General features: G+C 39.1%; 1 protein-coding gene across 3 annotated transcripts in view; it reads left to right on the forward strand.

Moving 5' to 3' along the window:
* PIP5K1B (phosphatidylinositol-4-phosphate 5-kinase type 1 beta) overlaps positions 1-8877 on the forward strand; it is a 161393-nt gene extending 152516 nt beyond the window's left edge. For all 3 annotated transcript variants that reach the window (XM_039545289.1, XM_039545286.1, XM_039545287.1), the window contains exon 15: positions 8111-8877. In XM_039545289.1, the coding sequence (XP_039401223.1) occupies positions 8111-8113 (3 nt within the window). In that variant the 3' untranslated portion in view covers positions 8114-8877. The remainder of the gene's footprint in view (positions 1-8110) is intronic.
* Positions 8878-19121: the final 10244 nt, after the last annotated feature.

A 19121-nucleotide genomic window follows, 5' to 3' on the forward strand; every position in this document is an offset into this window, starting at 1 on the left:
TGCTGGTTATTTTATTTTCCTGTTGAACCTTTTTAGTCCAGATACGAAATTAATCAAACTTAGAATTTATTAATAATACATGACTAAGCATGCTTCATGCAGAATAAGTTCAAGGCAATCTCAGTGGTTGCCAAATATTCAAGTAGTGTAAGAATGGTGGGTTGATGTCAGATGGCTAAAGAATGTTTTCAATTAATTAGTTTTAAATAAATAAATACTTTTTTTTAATTAAAGACTCCAGAAAAATAGAGGCATTTGTATGAAATCCATGAATTTTTAATAGCTAATTTATACATATTTAAAATATCAGTGTGCTTTTTTCTTATGGAAGATGCAGTTAATTAGTAAATAAAATAATATAACGAAGGTAAATTTCTTGCTAAATGTTAAGTATAAACATATATTTGATTAACCATGAACAAAGCAACAAAATAAGAGATAATCAAAACATTCTTATATAACTAAAAATATAGAGAACAAGCACAACAAAATAGTTTAATCCCTCCTTAAAATATCCTTGTTCCTTCTTTCCTCATCTGATGGGGCCAGTGATGCTGGGAGTTTCTATTTGCCAAACATTCTGCATAGTCCAAATAACAGTCTCCATTATCTTTTATCTTCGCACAGAACCCATTCTGAGTAGTATAATAATTTCTTCCAGCAATACAACAGTGTCATATAAATGTTGTGGAATTTACTTGATTTTATAAATACTGTGCTTTATTGTATATTTTGAAAATAAGGGTAAATCCTTTAGCACATGAGCTTTGTAATAAAACCTCTGGCTTGTTTGTTTTTCTAACTAATCCTTTATTTTCAATGCTTGTATTGTATACTCAAAACTTGATTAAAATTTGAATATACACTGTGTAGCATTATGCCTTAAATGATGTATGGAGTCAGATACTATGTGCACATAGAATCATGGAACTGGAACAGACTTTGAGAGGTCATCTAGACCAGACCCTACACTGAAGGCAGGACTAAGTATTATCTAGACCATTCCTGACAAGTGTTTGTACAATTTATTTTAGTGTTTAACCATCCTGACAGTTAAGAAGTTTTTCCTAATGTCCAAACTTAACTGCCCTTGCTGCAATTTAAGCCTATTGCTGCTTGTCCTATCCTCACAGGTTAAGAACAATTTTTCTCCCTCCTTCTTGTAACAACCTTTTATGTACTTGAAAACTCTTATCATGTCCCCTCTCAGTTCTCTCTTCTCCAGACTAAACAAACCCAATTTTTTTCAAGCTTCCCTCAGGTGATGTTTTCTAGACCTTTAATCATTTTTGTTGCTCTTCTCTGGACTTTCTCCAATTACATAGATTCATAGACTCTAGGACTGGAAGGGACCTCGAGAGGTCATCGAGTCCAGTCCTCTGCCCTCATGGCAGGACCAAATACTGTCTAGACCATCCCGGATAGACATTTATCTAACCTACTCTTAAATATCTCCAGAGATGGAGATTCCACAACCTCCCTAGGCAATTTATTCCAGTGTTTAACTACCCTGACAGTTAGGAACTTTTTCCTAATGTCCAACCTAAATCTCCCTTGCTGCAGTTTAAGCCCATTGCTTCTTGTTCTATCATTAGAGGCTAAGGTGAACAAGTTTTCTCCCTCCTCCTGATGACACCTTTTTGATACCTGAAAACTGCTATCATGTTCCCTCTCAGTGTTCTCTTTTCCAAACTAAACAAACCCAATTCTTTCAGCCTTCCTTCGTAGGTCATGTTCTCAAGACCTTTAATCATTCTTGTTGCTCTTCTCTGGACCCTCTCCAATTTCTCCACATCTTTCTTGAAATGCGGTGCCCAGAACTGGACACACTACTCCAGTTGAGGCCTAACCAGCACAGAGTAGAGCGGAAGAATGACTTCTCGTGTCTTGGTCACAACAGACCTGTTAATGCATCCCAGAATCACTTTTTTGCAAGAGTGCCACAGCCTTCCTGAAATGCGGCGCCCAGAACTGGACACAATAGTCTAGTTGAGCCTAATCAGCGCAGAGTAGAGCGGAAGAATTACTTCTCATGTCTTGCTTACAATACTCCTGCTAATACATCCCAGAATGATGTTTGCTTTTTTTTTGCGACAGCGTTACATTGTTTGACTCATATTTAGCTTGTGGTCCACTGACCCCCAGATCCCTTTCCGCTGTACTCTTTCCTAGGCAATCATTTTCCAGTTTGTATGTGTACAACTGATTGTTCCTTCCTAAGTGGAGTATTTTGCATTTGTCCTTATTGAATTTCATCCTATTTATTTCAGACCATTTCTTCAGTTTGTCCAGATTATTTTGAATTTTAATCCTATCTTCCAAAGCACTTGCAACCCCTCCCAGCTTGGTATTGTCTGCAAACTTTATAAGTGTACTCTCTCTGCCACTATCTAATCACTGATGAAGATATTGAACAGAACCGGACCCAGAACTGATCCCTGTGGACCCAGAACTGATCCCCATGCCCTTCCAGCATGACTGTGAACCACTGATAACTACTCTCTGGGAACAATTTTCCAACCAGTTATGCACCCACCTTCTTAGTAGTCCATCTAGGTTGTATTTCCCTAGTTTGTTTATGAGAAGGTCATGCGAGACAGTATCAAAATCCTTATTAAAGTCAAGATATACCACATCTGCCACTTCCCCCCCCCCCCATCCACAAGGCTTGTTATCCTGTCAAAGAAAGCTATGGGCTGGTTTGACACAATTTGTTCTTGGCAAATCCATGCTTAGTGTTGCTTATCACGTTATTATCTTCTAGGTGTTTGCAAACTGATTGCTTAATTATTTGCTCAATTATCTTTCCGGGTACAGAAGTTAAGCTGATGGGTCTGTAATTCCCCGGGTTGTCCTTATTTCCCTTTTATAGACGGGCACTATATTTTCCCTTTTCCAGTCTTCTGGAATGTCTCCCATCTTCCATGACTTTTCAAAGATAATCGCTAAAGGCTCAGATATCTCCTCAGTCAGCTCCTTGAGTATTCTAGGATGCATTTCATCAGGCCTTAGTGATTTGAAGACATCTAACTTGTCGAAGTAATTTTTGACTTGTTTTTTCTCTATTTTAGACTCTGATCCTACCTGGCATTCACTATTTTAGATGTCCGATTCACGTGAAAACCGAAACAAAGAAGTCATTAAGCACCTCTGCCATTTCCACATTTTCTGTTATTGTCTTCCGCCTTCAATGAGTAACCAAGGCCTGCTCTGTCCTTGGTCTTCCTCTTGCTTCCAATGTATTTGTAGAATGTTTTCTTGTTTCCTTTTATGTCCCTACCTAGTGTGATCTTGTTTCGTGCCTTGGCTTTTCTAATTTTGTCCCTACATACTTGTGTTATTTGTTTATATTCATCCTTTGTAGTTTGACCAAGTTTCTACTTTTTATAGGACTCTTTTTTTAATTTTAGATAATTAAGCCAGGGTGGTCTCTTGGCATACTTCCTATCTTTCCTACGCAGTGGGATAGTTTGCTCTTGTGCCCTTAAAAAGTCTCTCTTTGAAAAACTGCCAACTGTCTTCAATTGTTTTTCCCCTTAGACTTGCTTCCCATGGGATTTTACCTACCAACTCCCTGAGTTTGCTAAATTCTGCCTTCTTGAAATCCATTGTCTCTAATGTGCTGTTCTCCCTTCTACCGTTCCTTAGAATAGTGAACTCTACCATTTCATGATCACTTCCAACCAAGTTGCCTTCCACTTTCAAATTCTCAACCAGTTCTTCCCTATTTGTCAAAATCAAATCTAGAACAGCCTCCCCTCTAGTAGTTTTCTCCACATCCAGTCATTCCAGGGATAGTGTATATGTCTATGGACAATATTGTCCAAAGCTCCCCTGTTTATTAAGTGACATTGTCAGTGTTGTGCAGAAGCTTTTTTGAACTGAACACAAAAGCATCTGGAGCCCTCCTTTAAATCTCAACAAATGACTTTGAATCCTAAGGTGTGTATTGGGGAGGTTGGGTAGTATGGAGTGGACCCAGTCCTGACAAATCAACTGATGCTGTGGATGCTTAGTACCTCCTGAAGATCAGGCCCAAGGTGTCGAAGGCTCTGAACCCAAAAATGGAGGACCTCAAAATTATCTTCCTTTGAGGGGGGATGACCCCAAAACCCCACAATACTGCCATCTATTGTTGCAATGGCATCTAAAATGGAGTACACATTTGTAGTCTAAGCCCTGGTCTACACTAAGCTCGGGGGTCGAACTAGGGTACGCGAATTCAGCTACGTGAATAACGTAGCTGAATTCGAACTACCCTAGTTCGACTTACTTACCGTCCAGACGCCGCGGAAGCGAACTCCGCGGCTCCAAGGTCGACTCCAGCAACTCCTCCTGCCGCGGTGGAGTACCGGAGTTCGAACTAGCGCTTCCGGGGTTCGAACTATCGCGTCTAGATCAGACGCGATAGTTCGAACTCCGAGCAGTCGAACTCGCCGCGTCGACCGTCCCGGTAAGTGTAAACATACCCTAATATGATTAAAAGTATTTTATCCATTTATTACTGCCACTTTTTAAAAAGGAAAATGTTCATTTTGAAATACACAGGTCCTAATTTTGTCCTTTGAATATGAGTGCATGGCTGCCATTGACTTTCACTGAAGTTATACCCGGGCATCTGAGAGCAGAGTTTGGACCACGGGACATATTTTAAGTTAAGAAAGAATATAACCACATCCATCTCTCTTTGTATCAAAGTCAGATACAAGAAAAATGTGCTTTACTAAATGTGAATGTACTTCAGGTTACAATTAATACATTAGCAAAGTGATTCAAGTGCTAGAAAGCCTGTGTAAATTTCAATAAACCATAAATTATTAGTGCCCTGAGGCTTTTTAATGTGCTGCATGAGGAAATCAATTTACTGAGGAATGAATGCATGCAAAAAATTAATAGCACAAAAAATTAATAGCACAAAAATATGCTCAAATGATGGAGCACGTTCTAAATCCATTACATAACAAACCCTGGCTAGTACAAACTCATTATTTGATTCAGTGTTTCGCCCATTGTAGCTGTCGGTCACTTTTGTCTTGTTATGCGTTTCCCATCAAAGATCTCAGCTCTGATCGCCATGACCATATTCATTCATTATCAATATGGGCAGGAAACGGTGCTTCTCTGGTTGCCCTCAGTGTCACTCCAACAACTGCACCGTAGGTATTGCTCAAAGAGAAACAGTTCCTGAACATTGAAGATGGGAGTTTTGCCTGAAATGAGGTGCATAGGGTTGGTCCCAGAGTGGGGCATTCCAGACAGCAATTCCCTACAGCCCAATTGCCTTTCTTCTCACTACCATGAGCATCATTTTTGTGACACAGCACTAATTCTGTCAGTCTGTAGTCATGTCCAGCTACAGTCCTGTCAATCCTCCTCCTTCCACATTGTAAACTGTGTGCAGCTTCTTTCCTAAATGTTTAGGGCTCAGTTGTGACTAGCCTGTTCAGGTCGGGGATGTGAGAACGAGCAAGGAGAAGCTAGTCACAGTTGCAGAGAGTACAGTACAGGAACCGCTTAAAGCAAGTGCCAGCAGTGCTATTGGTCTCTGAGGGCTAAGAGAAGTGAGGGCGGAGCCCGAGTTCAACTGGTGTGGTGAGAGAATGCGTACTGTACCCTTTCCAAAGATGTAACAATAGCCACTCAGACCCTGCCCCTCAGCCACACACTAGCTCAGTTATCAATGGGAAAACTGTGCTTCATGTATCCTGGTCTCATGAAAACATGCTAACAAAGTGATTTATGTAGTTCTGTCTTCTTGCAAAATTGATGATTTAAAAAAAAATCCATTTGTCAGGTTCACTTCACTCAGTCATCAAAATATATTCCTTCTATTCAGTCATCAGTTCCGCTTCATCCATCCACTCAAATTCATTCTAGTCACCTATTCAGCAGTTTCACTTTACATAGTAAATTACTTTGCATACTGAACCCACGTCCCACATATAGCAGCATAGCCTGCCATGGCCAGGACGTCATGTCCAAACACTGAGGATGAGGATATATATGCTTGTCTATTCAGTAAGCAACTGATTACAAAATTCTGCTTGCACCATTTTCCAGTGTACAACTGAATCACAGTTCTGAAAGTTTGCAGTAGTGTAACGTGGATCATATGCCTGATGCCAGATACCAAAAATGCTAATTAAAATAAATGTATGATTTCTATCTGTTGGTTGCCTTTTCCTAAATAAGAAGCCATTCAGAATGCCTGAGGAGCTTTCATTTTCCTCCACTGCCAAGGTTAGATTCTTTTCTTGAGTTGTTTGAAGGTTAATTAAATACCTTTATCTGGAACTAAAGTTAACAGTGACCTAGAAAAGAGTTTAATAAAAATGGGGCTTTTGTGCCCTCTGTGCTTTATTTGGATGGACAAAGAAGTTCTTAAAGTGGAGTCTGGATTGGTTTGGGTTTTTTTCACTTTAGAAATTCTAGTGATGTCAATTATGGTCTTCCCTGGTTTTTTCTAGAAGTTTGTTGGGGATCCAATTGACCTTGATTTAAGTGCCCAATATAGACACACCTGATCCTACAGAAATATTAAAAATAAAATTTGTGCTATAGAAATGAGTTTCTCCAGTAATATTATAGAATAGAGTAACTGTTATATAATTTTAAATGTCATGTTCATTGGTCATATTATGAGTGACTTTTGTAGCTTTATTATTTACATATGCGTTAATTATTCATGAGGCTTTACAGCTCCATAAGAAAACCTACACCTGGAGGAATGTATATTTAGTTATTTTCTAAGGGCCAAATCTTGGTCCTTTTGAAGTTAATGGAAGTTTTGTAGCTGACTTCAGTGAGACCAGGATTTTGCCCCCGGTGCATTCTAAGGACCTGATCAATCCTACAAGGTTATAAATGCCTCGTGTGATTGGCTGATGCCCTTCACTTTCACTGACTTCAGTGATATCCAGGTTGCCCAACATCTTGCAAGAGCAAATATTGGTTTTATGTATTAAGTATATCAATATTCACAGGCATAAATGTAAGAGGGATACTATTTTACAGGGGAGAAGATAATACTATGCATGTGAATTTAAAAAAAAAAAAAGAGGATCACTGCAGAACTATACTGCAAGTTACTGAAGCGTGGAGATGGAGGGTGTCTCTCTCATTCCAGGCTGCAATCGGCAACCTTGAGTGCCTCACAATGCTTTGTTGTTGTAGCTCCCAACCAGGGCCACTCACAAACAGCCTAACATTGTGTAGTGTCTGTATATAGCTGCAGCCCTGGTCCAGCCACTCTGATCCCAACAGCCTGTCAGCAACACACCAGTCAAACTCTAGCTTCCAACAGACTTGGTTACTACTTGCAGGGCCGACACACTCTGTCCCAAATTTTCCCAAAAAATGTGTGTTGCACTTTCCAGCCCCTGTCCTGGACAGTCTGGATATTAAAGGTCTGTTGTCTTGTAAAGGGTCAATTTTCAACAGTTTGCTACTTTAAGTGGTGTTACCAAACAGTTCAGTTTAAACACAACACCGGATTAGTTTAGATTAAAATTAAAACAAGTGTATTTAATTACAGAAATAGGTTGTTTTAAGTGAGTACAAATATAAAGGTATCAAAGTCAGAAATGGTTACAAGAAAAATCAAGATAAAATACTTCCTAGTAGCTAAAATTTAACAAGCTAGACTTGGCTCAAGGTAAATCCTTACCACATGTTCCCTGCAACTGTGCCGATGCATATAGATTTGTTTCTGTCCCCCTTTGTTGCCAGAGAATGCCCTCTTGACAGGTGATTACCAACCAACTTTGACACCTGGCTAGAGGTGTCAGCTTGTCCTTTGTCTCTGAGAAACAAGTTTACTCCTTCCCCAGATAGACTGGTAAACACGGTTGTTATTTCATTTACTATTCATAATTCTTCGTATACATTTTGTATATACATTACACAAGAATATTCATGATCAGTGTGTTACTAGTTTATGAATGATACCTTGCAAGGCATATTTTGCACAAAGATTATTACAATAATGTGTAGGGTGTGACTACAGGGGTGCTTTTGGTCACAGAGAGAGATTTTATCCAATTACTATTTTATAAAGTGCAGAATAAAGAAACAAAACCTCCTGACCTCTTAAATTATTTTCTATTTCCAGTAATAGGGAATAAAAGAAAATCAAAGTAAAAGTGGATAAGAAGTGACCATGGTTGATAAAGAGCACTTTCTGCACTCCTGATTTAAAGAGAAGAATTTGCTGAGCCTAATAGACAAAGAGTAATAATCAATGGAACTTATCTCTGAGAAATGTCATGGGAACCTTGAATCGTGGAAATGATAGCTAGACTCGACAGATGTGACATGAAACATTCCACACTTTGCTATCATGTGCTGTTGCTTGCTAAACTGTGAAGAACTGCATAAACTGTATTTAAGATGCTTTCTATACTAGTGCCAATTACCTTTTTTGGACTTGAAAGTGATATTTTCCTATTGACTCTCATGATTTCATTTGCATGTATTCAGTGATTGTGTACAAGCAAAATATGTAATCTGCTTTACCTATTTAAAGATCCATCATCAATACAGTGGTAAATAAAATTAATTCCACTTTTTTCTCCCCTGGAATCATAATTACTTAGGTCCATATTGTTGGAAGTCCAAATTGATTTCAAACAAGGATTAATGTAAATGTCTGCACTTACTTTATGGACAATAGCCTCTAAAGATATTTTCACTGTTTGTTAGTGAAATGAGAAAAAAAGCTATTTATAATAAGGCCTTATGTTGTGTACATACATTGTCTTTGAAATGTGTGATTTAGTTTATTGCTTGTAAAAGAGAAATTATATAATTTATTTAGTAAATACTACTGTAAACTATAGTTTTATTGACAGAAATAAAATATTTTGTTCTCAAAACCTATGGTGCATCATCTCAAGCTATTTCTGGTCTATACACCGCCTGTTCTTGTCCTTCTGACCCTTTCTAAGAGAATCATTATTTATACACTGTGCCAAACAGTATATAACAGGTAATCTGTCCCGTATCGCCTCACATAGAAAAGAGGGTGGAAAACATTTTACTAGAAGGAGAAAGGCAAAGGAACAGATGCAACATGTATAGTTTGATAAATGTTGCAGATCTCTCACCATGTGCAACAATTGCCAGGCAAAAAAAGGTAGAAGCATTCTGGTTCCACATAGGAGCAGAGATTAGTCATAGCAGGGTAAGGTCTGCTAAGTATCATTCTAAGAATACAGACCTTGGTGTGGGAGCATATTTAGGGACTTCACAAATGCCTCTTTAAGGTGTATGGAAACTATTGGTGATTATTATATCTCTCCCAAAAATCACATTCCTTGCAGAATGGATAAAGCATAGGACACTGGAGCTGGGACTTCTGTAGAACCTGCCATGTGAGGATGTTTCCCAACATTAACAAATTAAACCTCTGTACCTTTGTGAAGTAGGTGAGTATTATCCCCATTTTACAGATGGGATGGACAAACCCAGGTCATACAATTTGTTCAAGTACATAGAAAATCAGTGGTAGGGCCAGGACTAGAACCTCATCTCCTAATTCCTAGCTCTGTGCTTTATCCACTCTCAGGAAGACAACAGTTCCCAGTGGCACCCTGGATCTTAAGCAACAGAGAGATCTATGCCCTGTGACCAAAACTGCTGCATATAATGTGTATATGTGGGATAACTGCCTCCTGCTTACTGCATAATCTATAATAAATATAGAATAAATTTCACTGAAATGTTTTTTCATAACAAAACAAAATTCCTAGTTTTTTGGCATCAGAGAGACTTTTTTCAAAACAGATAGATGTTTAATTTTTCTTGGTAGATTCGTGTCAGTTTTCCAGTTACCTCTAGGACTACAGAATGCCCAAATCACTTATCCTTAGCAAGACCCCAGAAAAAAGAAATGTATTGAAAAGTGACCTGTCTATGCAAGGATGCATTTTTATATTGTGTAATTCTCAAATAACATGCTTTCTTCTGTGTAGCCGCTTAAAAGGCTTTATAAATGAAAATGCTGTAATCTTCAGTGAGAATTTGCTCCACATAAAAAGATTACATATCATGTTCAGTGTGTTTTATATACGGTCACCCCAGCATGCCTGCTTTCCCCCTTGAATAGAAACAGCCATCCAATGCAGACAAAAGAAAATCCAGGTTTGATTACAAGTATTAGTGGAAAGATTCTTTTCTTTCTAAGGCTCTCATTCTGAAGTGTACATTATTGTGTTCCTGTTGATATGATTTTCCAATCAGTGTAGCCAATGGACTTTGTGAAAGGAAATCCAGTGGAGCACTCCTGATGGCCAATGGTTCAAGCCTGACCCAGAGAAGTTCTAATGCACTCTAAAGCCTGAAACCATATGAGAAAATCTTACTACAAAATAGGTTTGGAAGGAATCTGCATGTCTCACCCATAAGTAACTGGATGCTATTTAGTTTGCACAGATGGCTTTTAAGTAAGCTTGAAGGATCATTTTATGCACATCAATAAGAGTTGAAAAGGGGACACCTGCCAGAAAAAAATAAAATATGTGCAAGAAGACCTGGTCACCAAATATTAGGTTTTCTGGTCTAGAAGAGGGTCATCTTAGCTTATTTCTTCAGGTCTGGGCAGATAGAACACCCTATAGGGAACAAAATGTGAAGAAGTAGGACACAGAAATGTGTATACGCAGATATTTAAATTCTTTAATTTAAATATGAACCTCCCAGAAGAAAAGGCAGATAGTTGACGTCTACTAGGGAATGTATGGGGAATAATTTAGGCTTGTTATATGTGACCTTGTAACTGATACTGTTCTGTAATCCTGTGGAATTCTGGGGGAGAAAAGTAAATCAAGGTATCATTTGCATTTAACAAGATTTTGTGGCATACTCCCTTGACTGAAAAACTGGATACTTCTGCACCTCTTCTAAAATTTCAGTACTGAGAAAACCACCAAACTCCTACTTTGATATATTATTTAGGTGGTGTTGGCTTCACTATACCACAGGATATCTTTTACCATTACGTGCCTCAAGCCAGTGAACAGCAGACAGTGATAAAGAGCAAATCAGCAGCACTCTGTCTATTCAGCACATAAGCCATTTGTTGAGTCATTTCACGATGATGTGCACATTTGCTTTCAATATTCTATCAGCTTTTTCCAGATTATAAATAAAAGGCCTGACCCTGCACACAACTCCTTTTCATGTGAAACTCTTGTAGAAAACCATGGAAATCTGCATGCAGAGGGTTTAGAGAAATGAAGTGTAGTATGGTTTTTACAGATTTTTTTTCAACTTTCTATAATTACCTTACATGATTTAAGTCCCTTGTGGGACTTGCATGATTTAAAAAATATTAAAGCTTTGAACTCTATATAGGAACATCCCCCATGGGCTCAACATGCTTTTAAGAGATGGGTATTGTTGCTCTCATTTTTCAGGTGGGGAGATTAAGACGCAGAAGGGTTCAGTGGTACAGAGCATTAGACATGGAGGGTAAAATTCATTCCTATGCAGAGAGCCAACATGCAACCTGTGCATCACTTAAGCTCTATTTTGAAGACTTAAGTAGTGAATAGGCCTTATGCTATTCTCTGTGCTAAAGCAAATATCACCCTAAGAATTTAATGCCACTGCGTTGGGGTGTTGAATTTTACCCTTAGCTTAATCAGGACAAATTCAAAGATACTGTGCACAACCTCAAGAGAAAAAAAAATCTCTCTGCTGAAGAATTAATAAGCATGTGCAATAATGACTGGCTAAATTTCCTGAACTCTGACTACAGGATTATGCCTTTTTAGCTGTACTAATCTATTTGGAATTAATTAGCTAAAGATGCATGTGATATTAGAGCCAGACATTATTTGGCTGGCTTTTGGTAAGTAGTCTTAATTTTCATACTTAATTTGCTGATCTGAAGCTATTTTTGTGAACACTTTGTGTTCAGCATATAAAAGGCAAATGGTATTATAAATTATAAATGAAAAGACTGACTTGGTTCTTTGTTCTGAAGGGGGTAAAAGAAATGATGAGAAATCTAAGTAACAATAATTGCAATGTTTAATGAGGGAAACTCATTCCAAAAATCTTAAATTATAAATTCACACACACACACACACACACACACACCCAAAACATTATTTTAGCTTTCAGATACTAGCTAAACAAGACTGTCTCAATACAGACAACTGGCATATACAATTGGTTGCCTCTTCATTCATTCACTCATTCTTGCTTTTAGTCACTTATCCACTCAATAAATTAGTTTATCCTTCATTAGAACACAACCCAGTCTCTACGATTACTTTGGAATTTTGTGCACTCAGGCTTCAGTGAGTGACAGCACATTCAAAACTTAGTTTTGTGCATATGAACTATACTTGCACACACTAATTGATAGAATGTAACTCTTATATTTGCATGCACAAAGCAGCTGTAGTTTGTAACACTGCAGGTGGATACTTCTGAAAATCTGGTCTGAAGTATAGAACATCAATTTCATTCCCAAACATACTCACCACAGTATAATTTCAAAGAATTGCAGAGAGGGTAGCTAAATAAGACTCTTCTTCTCCCTTTCTTGTGATAAATTTAGACAATTTCGCTGATGAAATTTGTTTTCTATATGGGGAAAAAACAATTTGTTTAACTTTGTTAGTTAATGATTTTGCCCTTAGTGTGAACAAAGATAATTGAAGAACCTCAGTTACTGCACAGGGTGAATATCTTCTCTTTTAGAACAAATTGTGAAGGAGAAAATAATTCACAGAGATAAATGGTAAAGGGAATGTAATGCAACACACGTTTTAAAAAGGTAGGCTGATCACGCCAGACTAACCTGATTTCTTTCTTTGAGAAAATAACTGATTTTTTTCAGGTAAGGGAAGTGCAGTAGATCTAATGTTCTTGGACTTCAGCAAAGCATTTGTCACAGTACCACAGAGGAAATTATTTAGTGAAATTAGGGAAGAGGCAGATCAGTACAAGCATTGTAAGATGGATAAGGAACAGGCTAAAGGAGAAGGCACTCAGTTATGCTGAAAGGTGAATTATTGGACTGGAAGGAGGTTACTTAGTGGAGTTCTTCAAGGATCAATCTTGGGAAAAAACTTGTTTAATATTTTTTAGTTACCTTGGCACAAAAAGTAGGAGTGTACTAATGAAATCTGCTGCTGATACAAAGTTGGAAGAAATTGTCAATACAGAGGAAGATTGGAGTATTACACAGGAAGATCTGGATGACCCTGAAAACGAGTGACAAATGGGATGAAATTCAATAGTACAAAGTACAACACCATGAACTTAGGATCTAATAGTAAAAAATTTTTTACTGCAAATTGGAGGCTCATCAGTTGGAAATGATAGAGGAGGAGAGAGATACTGGGCATGTGAGCTGAGCACAGGATGACTGAGCCACCTGTGAAAAAGGCATATGCGATCCTAGGATATATTAGGTGAGGCATTTCCAATAGAGATAGAGAAGCATAAATGCTGTTGTACAAAGCACTGATAAGACCTCATTTGGCATACGGTGTACAATTCCGGTCACCTATGTTTAATAAACATTCTATACCAACTCAAAATGCTGCATTAAAATGGAAAATGGATTGAGTAAGCCATGCAGTATCAAGACAGCTGTAAGGAAAGGGTGTGTCCTGTCTCCCTTTTTGTTTATGCTAGTAATCGACTATGGATTAAAACAATGAGACAGTGATACAAATGGCCTAAAATGGAACAATTCAAGGCTATTTGATCTAGATTTTGCTGACAACATCACTCTTATCAATGAAGAAGCCCACAGACTACAAAAAAGCACAAACCAAGCAGTAATGGAGAAGATAGGTTTGAGATACAATGCAAAGAAATACAAAGTTATGTTAATGGGGATTATAGAGACAAAAATCAAAATGGAAACTGGAGAAGGTGGACAATTTTATGTATCTTGAAAGTACCATGGGCTAAGGTGGTACTTGTTCCGAGGAAATAAGGATCGGGAAGGCAAAAGCTGCATTTGGAAGACTCAAAAACATCTGGCAACTCAAAAACATCTCCCTCAAGACAAAACTGAATGTGTGTACAAAGCAATTGTTATCGCCATCACAACATATAGCAGTGAGACATGGCAACTTACCAAGAAAGAGATGCAAAAGCTGGATGCATTTCATCACAAATGTCTGAGAAGAATATTGGGAATAATATATAGAGACAGGAAGACAAATGAAGTCAGAAAAATGACTGGATAAGGCACCCTCTCACAAATAATCTAGAAAAGAAGACCTCAGTGGCTGGGATATGTGCTGGGAATGGAAAAAGAACACTTACCAAATACTGCCCTTGAATAGAAGCCAGAAAACGCAAGAAGAAAGAGAGGAAGACCACAATTAACATGGAAACAAACAGTTCTGAATGACATCAAGCACCTCAACTTTAAATGGGAAGATTTGGAGAGAAGGGCAGTTGACAGGCAAGGATGGCAAATGTGGGTAGCCCAATGTGCAGCAAAGCACGGGATGGACAAAGATCTAAGGGTGTTTAAGAAAAATTAATTTAAACTGGAACAGGTGTGGAGAAGAGATACTAGGATGATCAGGAGACTATAGTGTCTATTTGATGAGAAATGACAGGAGGAGCTTGGCTAGTTTAGTCTAGCAAAAAGAAGGCCAAGAGGAGACATGATTGCTCTCTGTAGATAGTAGCGGGGTAAATCCCAGGGAGGATGAAGAGCTATTTAAGAACAAATGAATATAAACTGGCCATGAACAAATTCAGGTTGGAAATTAGAAGAATGTTTCTAACCATCAAAGTGGTGAGGTTCTGGAACAGCATCTGTGGGGACAAACAACTTAATCAGTTGCAAAAGAGAGTTGGACAAATCTGAGTGCACTGTATAATGGGATTACTTGTGATGGTAGGGGGCAGGGCCCAACAGCCCCTGGGCTCTTCTCCAGTTTGTCCATGGGCGGTGGGTGACCAACAGGCTTGCGTAGGCTAGCCCCTGGCTAGCTCACCCATTCTGCCAGGGGTCCTGCCCCTCCTTTCCCCACCCTGGGGCAGATGCAGGGTCTGCAACTCCATGGCACCTCACAACTGCCCACGCAGCTCTTACCATGGCCAGGCTGCGACTCCCCACCCCAGTCGGAATCAGGTCGGGAAGAGCTGCGCAGGCAGCTGTGGGGAGTCGGTATGAAGTTGCAGAACCCCCACCTGCCCTGGGTGTGTGGGGAGCCTTGGGGGTAGGGACATGGGCTGGGGGTTGTTCTTAGCCCCCCCGCACTCCAGGCACGTGGAGGGTCCTGGGCCACCCCCTCAGATTGCCCCCCAGAGCATCCACAGCCCCCTGCCCAAGTTTTAGTTAGGGGTATATAGTACAACTCATGGACAGATCATGCGCCGTGAATTTTTGTTTATTGCCTGTGACCTGTGCAGTGGGGAAGGTGGAGGGGGGGCACGAAGAATCACCCAGGACTGTAACAAGCTTCTCAAGCGTTAATGTGGAATTCATTATTGTGGGATGTTACTGAGGCCAAAAGCTTCACAAGATTTACAAAGGAATGAGACACATCTGGATAACAAGAATAACTTGCTCAGTCCTTAAGTACCTACATGAAAAACTGTGGCAGGGTGCTGGTTGAGAAACCCTTAATCATCTCTTGCCACTCCAGCCCTAATCAAGGGGAATGGATTGGGGCTGGGCAAATAGCCCAGTGCCTGCCTGGCTGCACCTGCCAGTCTTATTAGCCCAGCGCTATAAAGGCAGGGAGGAAGCCAGAGACAGGGGAGGGAAAGAGAAAGGTCAGGCACAGAAGGAAGTGGGAGCAGGCTCCTTGTAGTCTGTTGCTGGCCAGCCCAGTTGTAGGCAAAGTAGCTGTGAAGCCTGTATATAGTTGGGAACTGGTGGTGGGAAACCTTTTGAGAATAAAGATCATGGGTGTTGCATTAGACTGAAGTGTCCCTGAGTCATTGAAGAGGGAGGCCCAGGGGCTGAATACTCAGGGGCACAGTGTGAACCCCATTACAGAAACAAAATTTGAACAGTCCTCTCCTATCAATCTAGTAGGCAAAAGTATAACAGGATCCAACAACTAGAAGTTGAAACTAGACAAATTCAGACTGGAACTAAGGTGCAAATTAACAACAGTGAGGGTAATTAACTGTTGGAACAATTTACCGAGGCTTGTGGTGGATTCTCCATCACTGGGAATTTTTAAATAAAAATTGGATGTTTTTTCTAAAAGAGATGCTGTAGTTCAAACAGGATTTAATTCAGGCTTTGTTACACAGGAGGTCAAACTAGATGATCAAATGGTTTACATGATCCTGTAGTTTTATAATCTATGAATACCCAGAGTTGTTATAAACACTAACCAATTTTTGGAAGAGAGGTTAAACCTCATGTTTCAGAGTTTAATCTCCATCAAGGAATAGAAAGAGAGTAGGGCTAGTGTACCTGGGGAAATTAATAAACTATTCTGCTGTTGCTGTTCCAGAATATCTATTCCAGTAATTTCCCTGCATAGACAAACTTTTAATGGGAGAGTAGATTATCCCACATCTGCCTAATATGAGATTTCTTGTACCTTTCTCTGAATCCTCTGATGCTGGGCACTGTCAGAGACAGAATACTGCACTAATCAGACTACAGGCCTGATCCAGTCTGGCAATTCTTAGATTTCTTAATTTGATAATCCTCACCTCTAATTGCCTCTACTCTACTTTATGGTCAGACCTCATGAGATTTAAGCTTTCTAGCAAGATTGGTCTGGGAATTCAATAACAGCCTTTCAGCATTTACAATGAGGAGTACTTGTGGCACCTTAGAGACCAACAAATTTATTTGGGCATAAGCTTTTGTGGGCTAAAACCCACTTCATCAGATGCATGGAGTGGAAAATATAGTAGGAAGATATATATACAGAGTACATGAAAAGATGGGGGTTGCCTTACCAAGTGGAGGGTCAGTTCTAATGAAACAATTCAATTAAAGTGGGCTATTATCAACAGGAGGAAAAATCACTTTTATAGTGGGAATCAGGGTGGCCATTTCAAACAGTTGACAAGAAAGTGTGAGTAACACTAATGGAAATTAGCATGGGGAAATTAGTGTTTGTGGTGACCCATCCACGCCCAGTCTTTATTCAGGCCTAATTTGATTGTATCCAGTTTGCAAATTAATTCCAGTTCTGCAGTTTCTTGTTGGAGTCTGTTTTTTAATTTTTTTTTGTGGAAGAATTGCCCCTTTTAAGTCTGTTGTTTGAGTGACCAGGGAGGTTGACATGTTCTCCAACTGGTTTTTGAATGTTATAATTCTTGACGTCTGATTTGTGTCCATTTATTCTTTTGCATAGAGACTGTCCGGTTTAGCCAATGTACATGGCAGAGCGACATTGCTGGAACATGATGGCATTTATCACATTGGTAGATGTGCAGGTAAATAAGCCCCTGATGGTGCGGCTGATGTGGTTAGGTCCTATGATGGTGTCCTATGATGCCCACTTTAATTGAATTGTCTTCTTAGAACTGACCCCCCACTTGGTAAGGCAACTCCCATCTTTTCATGTAGTGGGTATATATATCTTCCTACTATATTTTCCACTCCATGCATCTGATGAAGTGGGTTTTAGCCCACGAAAGCTTATGCCCAAATAGATGTGTTAGTCCCTAAGGTGCCACAAGTACTCCTAGTTGTTTTTGCTGATACAGACTAACACGGCTGCCCCTCTGAAACCTTTCAGCATATAGATACTTTCATAGCGAGTTAGAACCAGAAAGTGCAGAGGAAGGGAACAACTGAAACCATTCTCCTCACCTCCCTTCTCATTTTAAAACTTGTTTAAACCTTACAAAAGATTCATTATAAATTTTGGGTGAAGGCATGCATATATTAGTGTTTTTTTATCCAAACCATCTCTTTTCAGCTGAGTACCAGAAGGAAAAAGCCATATAAGCAGACTTTAAAGTATTTGACAGCAGTTCAAACAGGTACAAATATATCACAATGCTTCGGTCCATACAATTTAAAAGAAACATATTGTGCCTGATGTGCTATATGTATGGTATGGGAGTTAATCCAAATGAAGAAAACTATGTAACATTATATGGATAGGCCAAATTTTTAACCTGGTTAGTACAAACAAACAAACCTTAATATAGATCTTTCTATGACTCTGCTAGTGAAATGTCAAAACTATGGCAACTCGTACCATGTAAGTCCACTGATGAACAAAACTCAGGTTTAATCTCCTGAAAAAATAGTTTAAAAAGAAGAAAATGATTTTAATTGCTATTTTTTAAATCATATTTAAGCACAGATTTTTAAAGGTATTTAGGCATTGCACTCGGTATAATACATAACTGATTTAGAAACCTAAATATTTCAAAAGGGATCTAGGCACTAAGGAGTCTAAATCTGAAGTGATTTAGACTCCTCAGTGCCTAGATCCCTTTTGAAAATATGTAGGTTACAAAATCCCTTAAGCAGTGCAACACTGCATACAGAAAGGCCTACATACCTTTACAAATCTGGGCCTTACTTTTATGAAACACAGCCATTTTGTAGGGGTTATTACTGGATTTGTTTGTTAAAGGCAAAACCAAAGAGGTGTTAATACTAACAGCTGTAGTACAGTCACTGTTCAATTTACATTCAAGGGTAACATGAAAGCAATTTGAAAATGTTTAGAAATTTCTAACTACTTAAATCATTGTGAGGTCTGTCTAGCACTAGGGAGTAAGAAAACCACCCTTCCAGAAGCTGCAGAAACCATCAACTCAGGACTGCTGAAATCATTCTCCATTACTACTAATCTGATGCATTTAACTTCAGCTGTGTCTTGTAAAGTGCCAGTTCATTAACTTTAACGTTGTTGACAAGCTCATTATTTACACATTCTGCTTGACTAGTGCAAGTGCTAACAATGAGGAAAGGACACTTCATCTACAGGAATTCATTGATCCATCTCAAGCAGAGAGAAACCAACATTTCTCAGTCACGGATTGGAATTTACTGAAGATATCAGGGAAGCGCTACACTACAAATGTACGTCAGTGCAGCTCTCCCGTCGGCTTAATAAATCCACCTTCCCGAGAGGCTGTAGCTATCTCAGCAGGAGAAGCTCTCCCACCAACATAGCACTGTCTACAAGAGGGAT

This window comes from Mauremys reevesii, linkage group 6 (genome assembly GCF_016161935.1).
Source record: "Mauremys reevesii isolate NIE-2019 linkage group 6, ASM1616193v1, whole genome shotgun sequence".
NCBI classification, from domain to species: Eukaryota; Metazoa; Chordata; order Testudines; family Geoemydidae; genus Mauremys; species Mauremys reevesii.